Source organism: Eretmochelys imbricata, chromosome 4, assembly GCF_965152235.1.
Source record: "Eretmochelys imbricata isolate rEreImb1 chromosome 4, rEreImb1.hap1, whole genome shotgun sequence".
Lineage (NCBI taxonomy): Eukaryota > Metazoa > Chordata > Testudines > Cheloniidae > Eretmochelys > Eretmochelys imbricata.
The window spans coordinates 127,599,192-127,611,879 of NC_135575.1; the positions used below are offsets into that span (position 1 = coordinate 127,599,192).

General features: G+C 39.3%; 1 protein-coding gene across 2 annotated transcripts in view; it reads left to right on the top strand.

The window, feature by feature from the left end:
* Positions 1-10,267, top strand: part of LETM1 (leucine zipper and EF-hand containing transmembrane protein 1) — a 68,882-nt gene extending 58,615 nt beyond the window's left edge. The window contains exons 13-14 of one of the 2 annotated variants that reach the window (XM_077815937.1): positions 1,726-1,882; positions 5,771-10,267. In XM_077815937.1, coding sequence (XP_077672063.1) covers positions 1,726-1,882; positions 5,771-5,920 — 307 coding nt within the window. In that variant the 3' untranslated portion in view covers positions 5,921-10,267. The remainder of the gene's footprint in view (positions 1-1,725; positions 1,883-5,770) is intronic. The other variant, XM_077815938.1, reaches the window with a different exon arrangement.
* The last annotated feature ends 2,421 nt before the right edge of the window (positions 10,268-12,688 follow it).

The following is a 12,688-nucleotide window of genomic DNA, read 5'->3' on the forward strand; positions in this document are numbered from 1 at the left end:
GTGGGCTTCAATCTCTGTGTCTCGGTGATCTCCATCTCAAATCTGGTTAATATACAAATAAAAAGATGGGTTTCTCCCCAAACTCCGAGTCCTGCAAATTCAGTCTGAGCTTTGAGTCAGGATGGGTTCTTTGGGACCTTGCCTTCTTGTGCTTGATACCGGTAGTAAAGGTTCTGCAGGCCGAATCATGCCCTCAGTTACATTTGTGCAGAATACGCCAACGTTTTATCTTGGCGCGCTTTCTGACTTCCAAACAAATTCCATAAAGGTTTTATTATGCAGATGTGCTACAAAATTCAAACCTCAGACACTCATGCAGTTCTGATTTCAGTGGGAGTCTCTCTTCTTGCCCCTCCCCCACCTTCAAAACTAAGGAACACCACAGCTCTCTCAAATTAATGTTGCAGCCAGGCTGCAGAATCAAGTTTCAGGCCTCATTCTGCTGCTTGGTGTAGAAATATAAAAGAGAGTCTGTACCCCAAACAGTTTATAGTCTAAATAAGGATGAGTATTCCCTTTTTTATTAAGTCTTCACTCAGTTCCTAGCTTAATGTAAATTATTTCAAGTGCTATCGTAAGATTAAGACAAACATGATTAAAGGTAGTTGTAGGGAAAAACAGCTGATGACCAGTCTTCGCTGACAAAGAATGGCCTATATATTTTAATCTGGGCTTGCTGAATGTTTGTGGCTTCAAGTTACTTTTACCATTTGAGTCTGGTCACTGCAATGACGTCCATAGCCTCAGGATTGTCATGGCATTGGCAAAAGTCCAGGAATTTTTAATGATGGTCCAGGGAAACATCCTCCCCCTTCTGAAAAATCAGTCTGTGGCCAAAAACCTGAGGTTAGGCAGATATGGAGTTAAAACCGTACTAATAAAAACCACTTATCTTAAAGGATTGTTGATTTCATCATCTTCTACATCTCTGTGTGACCTGGGTTGGAAGGTGTAAATTAGGGCTGTCAATTAATCGCAGTTAACTCGTGCGATTAACTAAAAAAAATTGATCATGATTAATCACAGTTTTAATCGCACTGTTAAACAATAGAATACCAATTTAAATTAAATATTTTGGGATGTTTTCCTACATTTTCAAATATATTGATTTCAGTTACAACACAGAATACTAAGTGCTCACATGTTATTTTTGATTAAAAATATTTGCACTGTAAAAATGAGAAACAAAAGAGACAGTATTTTTTTCAATTCACCTCGTAAAAGTACCGTAGTGCAATCTCTTATTGTGAAAGTATAACTTGCAAATGTAGATCTTTTGTTTGTTTGTTACATTACTGCACTCAAAAACAAAACAGTGCAAAACTTTAGAGCCTACAATTCCACTCAGTCTTACTTCTTGTTCAGCCAATCGCTAAGACAAACAAGTTTGTTTACTGAGGCAGGGTAGTGCTCCCTGAATGAATAGGACAAAGGTCTTTAGGTGCTGAGGAGCACACACACTTTACCAAACGTATTTCAGTTGTCAGTGGCTTCTTGTATTTGTGCAAATCAGCATGTGGAAACCGTAAGAGTGAATATGTCTGGAGGATAAAGACCTATCTAAAGAACTCTAATAACTGATAAATAATTCACTTCTGCTTTTTTGTTTTCAGTTCTTGATTAGGTTATAAACTTTTTGTTCAATATAAAATACAATTACATGTCCTTTACTATCCTTTCCTCTTCCTTCTTTACTTCTTTGTAGTAACTGTTTGCTGTATACAGGTTGTGTTTCCCCTTTAGGGAGAATCTCATCAGTATCAGCGAGCTTATTAGTGTGATGAAACAAATCCAGAAGTTTCCAGAGAACAAACTGAATAGGATTGCTGAGGCATTAGATGAAAACCAGGACGGCAAGATTGATATAGATGATGTTGCCAAGGTGAGTCTGCAGAGTAGTTTAATAAAATAAAACCAGTATTACACACTTACAGAACTGCTGAGTTAGGCTACATTTTACAATTTTCACTTAATTTCATATTGTTTTCTTTGCCCAGATCTTTATTTTGATCCTGCTGTGATTTAGAATATCTGAAGGATAGATCACTCTTTTGTGTTTGTGTTTTTAATTCATACTACCCACTGCTAAATTAATGGAGACCTTTTACCACTGGTTTGGGGGATGTGTTCATGATTTGCCCCATATCCAGCATTCACCTCTTCATCCTTAAACCAAAAGGTTCACTTTCCTAGTAAAAACCACATCTGTAGCTCTAACCCTCCCCTCCACAGATGAGCATATCATCTGGGATGCCTTTTGGTGGTACTCCCCATCTCTCCTACTATCCAGCCAACTTGACAGCTTGTTTTTTAATTAAAGCATTATGCTAGATATTTATAAATTAACTAAGTTTATGCACAATGCTTTGGCATATGAAAATACAGTTTAAAATAGTATTTGAGGAGGCAATTGGAAAGGGGGTAGCAAGGGAGGAAATATTTGTTCCCTTCTCTTAAGAAAAGTGCTGTGAGATTTTTAATGACTACAAACCGTTAAGGCTGGTATTAGCCAAAATTTTTCCCTACTATATCAGAATACTAAACCATACGAACATATGAGAGATGCTTCATTGTGCCCTGCATTTCTTAAGCCTAGGGCACAATGACAGTCGTCCTGAGAAGGGAGCTGTTTGTCTCTGAAGCTCCTCTGCTGTTGAGCTACAGAATCTCTTCAGTTTTGAAACTTTAATCCTGTGGAGTTTAGGAGTTGTGTAGCAACAGAATTTCACAAAAAGGAAAAGTAGGACTTGTGGCACCTGAGAGACTAACAAATATTTTTGAGCATAAGCTTTCGTGAGCTACAGCTCACTTCATCAGATGCATTCAGTGGAAAATACAGTGGGGAGATTTATATACACAGAGAACATGAAACAATGGGTGTTACCATACACACTGTAACGAGAGTTATCAGGTAAGGTGAGCTATTACCAACAGGAGAGCAGCGCCGGGGGGAGGTGCGGGCGACGACCTTTTGTAGTGATAATCAAGGTGGGCCATTTCCAGCAGTTGAGAAGAACGTCTGAGGAACAGTAGGGGGGGAAATAGTTTTACTTTGTGTAATGACCCATCCACTCCCAATCTTTATTCAAGCCTAAATGAATTGTATCCAGTTTGCAAATTAATTCTAATTCAGCAGTCTCTCATTGGAGTCTGTTTTTGAAGTTTTTTTTGTTGAAGAATCGCCACTTTTAGGTCTGTAATCAAATGACCAAAGAGATTGAAGTGTAGAATACAGTGGGGTGTATATAAATCTCCCCACTGTATTTTCCACTGAATGCATCCGATGAAGTGAGCTGTAGCTCACGAAAGCTTATGCTCAAAAAAATTTGTTAGTCTCTAAGGTGCCACAAGTACTCCTTTTCTTTTTGCGGATACAGACTAACATGGCTGCTACTCTGAAACAGAATTTCAGGCACCCCAATCGTCTGAACCCTCCCAAGTTTCTTTTAGATACACATCATGCCCGCTTCCCATTTAGTGCACTTTGGATATTCTGGGTTGTGCTGTAAATACTGTCCATTTCCTCTCCTTCTAGCTGTCGTGTTCCATTTTTTTTTCTCCCTTCCCACAGTTTTCCTGGCCCTCCCCTGTTTTCCTTTCTGTTACTTCAGTGGTGTGGAAGCAGCTCTAGGGATGTACTGAAACCCTTGTTAAACATTTAGATTGGTTCATTTGAAAGTCATTTTTCTGCTTTATACAAGTGATGACTTATAATAGCAGTGAATATAGTAAGAGCAGACTAGAAAATACAATATCTGGTCTGCTGAATCAAATTTTTTCCTTTTTTCCTCTTTAGTAAAAGTCCACTTCTTTTAGGCCTTCAGTTTTTTTAAAAAAATTCCTTCACAGCGGCTCTGAGCTGTTGTTGCATTGAACTACATTTATCAAGTTAAATAAAGACTAAAAGCTGAATCCTTTCCTGATGTAATTCCATTAACTTCAGAGACTTAGGTGGTTATACGAGAGATGAAGTTATCCTTAAATCTCTGTGGACTGAAATCACCATTGTGGAGTTTTATAGTATTTTATACAGGGATAACTAACTTTCTTCCTTTGTCTTCAAAAAGATTGAAAACCCTTTTAATTTTTTTTAATTAAATGTGATTTTTTGCTCTGCATTTGGTTTACCTGGGCTTTAGGATCGTATGTTTATTAATAGTGTTTATCTATGATAATACTAATTTTTTTTATATGTCAAATTTTATTTTTAAAAAAGCTACTTCAGAAAAACTACAGATCCTGAAATGAGCTATTCTTCTGTTTTTTAAAAAAATCAAACTAGTGAGGGTTTTTTAAAATGCTATTGTCTCATCATTTTCTCATGCTTTCAGGTGATTAAAACTTTTAATTAGTAATTTATTTTAAAACCTAATATTCTTTTTAACTTGATAATGCTCTTTGATTTTACTCAAGAGGAAGATGTTAAGTGTATTAAAACACATCTGTGACATATATGGCAGTATTTGAGACACCATCATTATTTGAGTCTGTTTGAGACAACTATATTTTAGCTGTTGGTAAATGTTGATTTTACAGTGGTGATCACTCTTGTAGGATACAGCCTGCTTTTAAATTTTGGTAAAAGCAAGTCCACATAAAGCAGAAGTGTCACACTCATTTAGCAGACAAAAGCTGAATTTAACTTATGGTCTGTGGGCCAGGGTATAAATTTAGGACTATGTACTATCTTCAGTCCATGGCAGATTTTCTACTTCCTTTCATTTGGAGGTCTGCACTAAGATCAAGTGCAGAAAGTGGCCTTTTTGTACTAATGAATATCGGGTCTGCTTTACCACTGCATTATAGGTTCACACCAGTATAATTCCACTGGTTTACAGCTAATAACACAATAGTAAATCAGGTCCTTAGTTATGAACATTTTGTATTATTTGCTCAGAACTTTATTGTTGCATTGAGCATCATTCAGTGCGGAAAAAAGTCAGCTTTAGAGAAACCAGTATTTCTGCCCTTCATTTCTCTTCCTGCTTGTTCCTCCTGTTCTTCTATCTTAATTTCTTTTTCTCCAGCAACTTTCAGTTCCCACCCCCCCGTGTCCTTCAGTTCCAGCCACTAAAATGAATAGCAGTGTAATATTTCATGCTGATTTTAAATGTTGTCATTATTGGAATTTGAGCAAATACCTCAATGAGATAATGTGCGATGGAAGAGTTCAAACCTGAATCATCTTTTTAGGCTGCCTGCAGCCTTAGGAAGACACTACTGCATGACGTTTACACTCAGTTCATGTTTGGAAGGCTTTCTTCACAATCAGTAAGGCCTACTAATATTTTAAAAAATGAAAATTCAGAATCTGAATGTCATGTGGCCTGCCCACATAGTTGTACCAAGCAGCCTCGATGCCTAACGCCCCTGCTCTAAGGGTCAGATTCACTCTAGGTTTATTTAGTGTAGAGAATGCAATCTGTTGTAGCTTAAGCACCTTGAGGGACAAGCTTTTGTGCATCTGGTCCTTAATGTCTGCATGCATGTCCATAGCAAAAAGAACTTGACAAGGACAGTTCATTAGGAACTGAGCTTAGATCTCCAGCCACTTTACATGAGTCATCAAAAAGCCACTGGATTTTATAATTTTTAAAAATATTGCAAAACTGGATTTTAGTATACGATCACATGCAACCAGCGGAATAACTATTTTGCTTAGACCTATGAAAGAGAGCTATTTGTCTACTAATTAGATTTAGGGTGTCAGAATACTTCACCTATGTAAAAATTAATGTTTTTGTGGATTTCCTTTTTTATGTTCATGTAGGTGGTAGAATTAATTGACAAAGAAGACATTGATATCTCTACAAGTCAGGTTGCTGAGATTATGGCACTGCTTCAGAAAGAAGAGAAACTGGAAGAAAAAGAGAAGGCAAAAGAAAAGGTTGAGAAAGAAGCTGTGGAAGTAAATAATTAAACTTCAGAATCTGAAGTAAAGTCCAATTTAACCAATACAGCTTATCTTCCAGTGTACTAAAGCCTGTATATATATCAGTTGAGATTCTGTGATGATGAAAAATGTTAATGCTTTGTCTGTTAAATGAGTTTGCTAGTGGCAAATCAAAGGTATATTTTGTGGAATATGGAATCAAATAATTTCTATTATCAAGCAAGTGATTTTACCATCATTCATGAAGATGAAAACCATATGATTCTTTAAGAGCATGTTCTTCGCTTTGGAATCATGTATTTGCAGTCATCACTGTGGTGTAGTGAATCACGAAACTTGATAGTTTCCAAAACATTAGTATAAATAGTGTATCTATCATGGAATAACATGTGTGAATGTCATTTATTTCCTTGCATCATGTAAACATCTGATCAGCAACCGTTAAACAAGGTCCAACATTGTTCTTCTGCTTCCTCCTTGAGCTTTTTGCGTAGTTTAATATAAATTTTTCCTTTCATCAAAATATTTCATTTTCCCTTGACACTACTGAAGGGGCTGTGGCATCAATAGTAAGTGTTTAGATTATTTAATTTTTCTGAGCTTCATATCCGTCCGCTAAACTGTTGCTTTACTAATACAGAATGTGGCATACTCTGATCTCTTGTGTTAAATCAGCTGTTTTATCTGTCACTTTTTTTATGAAAGAGAAATTCAGTAGAACTGAAACCTCCAATGAAGAATGATTTTTATGAGTGCCTTAAGCTTATTGTGATTGAAAAGTGGGAGTGGTTACTTCTAAGGCAGTTCTCATAATTCCATATGAATTATTAAAGCATTGGGGAAACAGGAACCTTTAACATACTTTCAGAATGTGTTCTGACACATAAATGGGAGAGTGCATATTTAAATACAGTAGCTAAAGTAATTGGAAGGGGAAAATGCCAATGGTGGTATTTTACATATATTTTTAAAAATTGCAGTTATAACAAAATGTTCGTTCTCATCTACCTGAATCCTGTATACAACATAACAGGCTTTCTTACCTCTTGATTTTTCATCTCAGGTATGAAATCACTAACCATGTGACAGTCAGAAAACATTATGTAAATCTGTTCATCTCATGGCCTTACTTACTGCAATGTTACCAAATATCTGGTATAAACAATGTTTTGAGTACATGGTTTGCTTTCTGGTTAACTGGTTTTTTTATTCAGTTTCTTCTCTAATTAAGTAATAAATTAATATTCGCAACTAGTGGATCTGGATTTACTACTCCATGTCTTTTTTTAAAAACTGATTTAAAGCACAAATATTGACAATTTTGGTGTATTAATTTATTTTCTGATCAGTCTAAATTTCCTCTTGTTTCTTAAATTTCAGATTTAATTTGCCAAGGAATACTAATATTATGACTTTCACCAGTGTTCTTTTCATTTTGCATCCAGTAGGTCATAGTCTCAAATTTTTGTAATTATCATATTTATACATGTTAAACCTGCAACTAGAATGCTGTACATGGAGGAGAATGGATCCTGTACCTTTTTTTCTATAGTAAAAATTACGTAATATTTCAAAAGTTTTGACTCCCAAACACATTTCAGTGTAATTCTTTATTTTTTTGTGTTAAATCTGAATTAGAATGACAAAAATGTTTATGGAGACATGGGATCGATATGGCTACAACTACACTGTAAACTAAAATGTTTATAGAAACTCCAAGTTAGTGGAAAAGAATATAGTTTGGGCATTCTTACTTGCATGGTGGATCATTATATTTATTGAATTGCTTCTTGTACATTTTGCTGTGGCAACGTACAGTTTGTTAGCTAATCTTAGAAGCAGGGTAAAAATGTTTAGTTCACAGCTGTAGAACATTTTTAAGTCTGTAAACTATGCAGTTTGTAAAGAAAGATGCTTACAATGGGTAATGTGACTGATTCTCCTGAGAAGCACTGTAATTGCATCTTACTGAGTAAACTGTATTCCACCTGTGGACAGGCTGAAATTACAAAGTATTATGATCTTTGCGATTCTTTTACTGTATTTTTTTTAATGGATGGGCATATCTGCTTTCCTTTAAGTAAGGGTGAGGTATAGATTCCGGCATGAAGTCAGTTTCAAGATGTGTATTTATAATTTGACTATAATCTTTAAGGCTAAAACTTGCCCAGTATTCCATACCGTGGGCTGTACTTACCAAGGCATTGAGACATTTTGTCCCTGGTAAGTTTGGTTGTGTCTTTTGTTCATTTGAAATATTAGGTAGAGTGAATGAGAAAGGCGCTCTAAAGTAGGTGATGGATGTTTTTAAACAACATCCTTATTAAATGCATTCTGATACATTTATGGCTAAACGTTTTTCCTCTTGGACTCACCTGAAAACTGATATATTGAGATACTTGAATCAGTTAATTTAAAAGCACTGATTTCAATAGCCAATGTCAGTTTCCCCTGTCATCTAAAGAGTTTTAAATAAATCATGTATAAATCAGCAATAGCTAAATGTGTTAATTTATTTTGAAAAATATTGGACATCCAAGATACGTGGCCTAGAATTCTTAATGGCGAGCGTTATCTGCCATTTTATATAGTAAGTGGGCAAATCCATGACTAGCTAGACTTACTGCATGTTCTGCAGGTCTCAAAAATGTTGGCACGCTTCAGTTAATCACCAAGGGCCCCAAATGCAAAACCCTTCCTTAGGTAGTTTTATGGAAGTCTTTTAAACTACACAGGTTAATGGGGGTGGGGGTTTGGCAGGACTGGGCTTCAAATCAAGAGCTTTACTGCCTCTTATCTAGACCAAAAGAATAAATAAAATACTTCAGAAGGGATTGATGGCTTTTAGATGTACAATAGCTGGTCGTAGAACTTGCTCCTCTATGAACTATTTAATCAGGAGGTCTACATATTTTGTTTAAATTTATTGAAAGGTTTTATGATATTTGAATGAGCTTATGAGTTACACAAGCTGATCCTTCAAACTCAGTTAGGCAAGCAGTAAGATCATTGTTATATCTGTTTCAAGTTCAGGTAACGGTCTGATTTGATAAACAATTTAGCGGGGAAATTACATATGAATCTTTATTACTTATGGCTTACCAAAAAATTCCAGTTTGACAACAGAGTTAGTGAAATAGAGCAATGTAGTATGTCCTTTATCTTCTGCCTATGACATAATTAGGTACTTTTCTAACTTAGTCATATTTCATCAGTTAAACAGTTCTTTCCAGCTCACGTTTTTTTCAAATACCCACTTTCACTCAGCTCTTCATCAGCAATCACATGCAATTGTTAAATCTGTCTGCCAGCTCGGTACCAGAAGGTTAATTTTATGGAGCACTTGTCATCTTTAAAAGATACTAATATTAACTGTTTTTCTGTTTGAGTGCCACATCTAACTTTTAGTGATGGTAATGGGAGTTTTTCCATTGAGTTCAGTAGGAATTGGATCAGACCTGAAAAAGGCAGTTTCTTTTTTTTGCCTCATTTGTTTTGATGTGTACATTACACCCTACCAAAAAGCATTAAAGAAATTCATAAAGCTCTATAAACTTGAACTAATATCTTAAAAGAGTATTTGAAATAATTGGCCGGGGGGCGGGGGTAGAAAGTAAAGCAAGATCTTAAATGCGGACAGGATACATGAATAACTTTCAATTACAAACCAGTAGTCTGAAAGCTTTTTGATTCCCAAGACCTGAGTTTTTGAGATTCATTGTTTTTCTTGTGAGAATAGATGACCTCATTAATTCCTGAAGTGTGCAGGGAGCTGCATTCATGTAGGAGAAACACAGAACATTAAACTTGGGTCTTGGCATATAAATGCTTTTCAAATATCTTTGCTTAGAATGTATAGCTAGGGTCTCCGATCCTGCAAAGAGAAATGTGTGGGCAGACCTATGCCTCTGTACAGAGCTGTGTTGATTTCATTGGGGCTGCATGCAGGCATAGATCTCCTTGCCTTAAATGGTAGGCTTTGTGAAAGGGACTGGCTCTTCTGATTTGTGCAGTTTGGAATACTACATGTAATTTATATATATCTAAACATGTGTGCTGCTAGTGACTTAAGCTTTTAGATTTTTTTAGTATCTATTTTTTAAAGCATTTGTTTACTTTGAACTTGAGATTTATTTCAAATTATGCAGTATATTTTTAATTTTAAAGAAGTCCCATATTTAATTCTACTTTTTTGAGATTTGTTGTTGCAGTTTAAGGAGTTCAGCCCATTTTATAACACTATCTAAAGGTCACTTACTCTCTGTGCTCTGAGCATACTGGTCCTAAACTTGCCACAGTACAATATAAATTTTTGGGGGGAAGTTTATTAGAATGTGTAATGTCTTCAGTTTTAATAAACTTGTAATATTTTTACACCAGGGATGTTGCTTCTTTTTATGACTTGACTCTTATTTATTGCTGCTTAGATGAGTTACCAGCCACAGGTTTGGGTAAATGGCGGATCCAGGATTACAACCACAGGATGACAGAGGGCAGATAAAGTACTAAGGTCTAAAATACTGGTTCTTCAAGTGCTTGTTCATGTCCATTCCATATTAGGTGTGCATGCTCTGCGTGTGCTGTTTCCGGAGATTTTCCCCCCAGTGGTATCCATAGGGCCGGCTATAGCACCCCCTGGAGGCCCATGCTCGTGCGCCGGTATAAGGGGCGCCGCCTACCCTGCGCCTCTCCAGTTCCCTCTTACTCCCATGACGGTTGCTGGAAAAGTCTTCTCTCTTGCTTCAGCAAGCCTTCTACCAGTGGTTTGTTTTGTTGCTACATTGCTGTAAAGAGATAATTATAGTTGTTAGTTAGTTCCCTTAAGGGATGTTGCTCCCAGGACGGAGCATGCCAGGTCTCCAGGTTTCAAGCCATGTGCTGCATGCACTAAACGCACGCCCGTGAGTGATTCTCACTCTAGCTATTTAAAGTTCCTGGGGGAGTCTCGTGTGAAAGATAAGTGCAGGATCTGTCGGAGTTTCAGACCCTGCACTCAAAAAGACAAGGGTATCAGGTTGAAAGCCCGGCTTGCGGAAGACATGCTTACACCGGCCTCCGAGCTAAGTCAATTGGACTCTGCATCGAGCACGTCCCAGTGCCAGAACCCTCTCATCATCGATGTACATCTCTGGTACTGGGAAAGTGGCACAAGAAGTGTACCAAAAGAGGGCACTCCTCCATGACCCAAGGAGACCTGGGGAGCAAAATGTGACCTACTTTGGGCCACTCACCATCCACTTAAGGGTGTATGGCTGCAGAGGCTACCCTGCCCATGGTACCTAGTGGGACCTACCCCGTACACCTGGGACTAGAAGAGGCATGGCACATGTGAGAAACCTTCCGTGCCAGAAGCCTTTCAGGCCCCCAGGGATCTAATGGCCCTACCGGTTCCTCCCACACTGAAGGACCACCAGCCTGCCATTGGGGAGCCACCTAAGACAGTGGCACAGTGGTCCCCAGCCTGTCATGGATCTTATTTCCCAGCAGGTTGCTGGCATCAAGATGCTGGTCTCCGGCAGGTTGTCACCAGTTGCCCCAGCAAAGGCACCGCCCCAGGCATCGGTCACCAGAGATCCGACGCCAGTTTCCGGCTAGTCAGCACCGGTCCCCTGAGGTCAGTGCTGGATACCGGAGTCCTGGCACCAGACACCGGCCCCCCGTAGTTGTTCACCAGTACTGAGGCCTCACTCCCCAGCACTGCCCTGGTCTTTGTACGAGGGATCCTCGTGTGACTCCGAGAGGGAGTCAGCGCCCTCATGGAAGAGGTGCCATCACCCCTCATACCAGGCAAACGTTGGTGCCAGTCCATTGACGTGCCCATGGCCTCCAGGGCAGTGGCCAGTCCAGTGGGAACCAGTGGGGATTCCCAGCAGTACTGGGACAGTTTTCACGCACCCCATGTGTGGTGACCTCAGCGATAGGCTACAACCCTGTCCCAGTCGGTACCAGAACCAGCCTCAGATTCAGACCATGGTACAAAAACCCCCGTGGCAGCCACATTTGAGAGGGCCCCAGGGGAGGCTGAGGACTTGGCCCCTTTTCCACCAGTGACATCCTCCTCATCTGCCCCGAGTGGGATGCCCGCGGGTCCAGTTATCCCCATGCCTCCCTTTGAGCCCACCGGGAGCTCGTCAAGAGGATGGCTGCCAACCTGGGCCTGGAAGGCAGAGGAGCTCAGAGACAACAGACCCCATTTTTGATATTCTGGTGTCTACAACTCCCGCCAAGATGGTGCTGCCTATGCATCAGGAGGTACTTAAACTGGTAAAGGTGCTTTGGCAGACTCGCTCATTTCTGCCCCCAACCTCTAAGAGGACAAAAAAGAAGTATTATGTGCTGGCAAAACGGTTTGAATACATGTTCTCCCACCCGCCCCCAGGCTCTCTGGTGGTCGCCACAGCCAACGAGCAGGATAGGCAGGGCCAGGCCAGTGCTACTCCCAAAGAATAAAGAGGCAAAGCGCTTACATCTTTTTGGTAGAAATGTTTTTTCTACTGTAAGCCTCCAACTCCACATCACAAACCAGCAGGTGCTGCTGGGGCAATACGATTTTGGTGTTTGGGACTCCATGGCCTGATTTAAAGACTCCCTGGCCGAAGACACGTGGCAGGAATTCTCAACCATCTTGGAGGAAGGAAAGACGGTGGCCAGAACCTCCTCCAAGCCGCCTTAAATGCAGCGGACACGGCAGCCAGGTTGATGGCATTGGCAGGCACTATGAGGCGCAGTTCGTGGCTGCAGTCTTCGGGGCTGTTGCAGGAGATGCAGCAGCTGGGGCAGGACCTTCCATTAAAA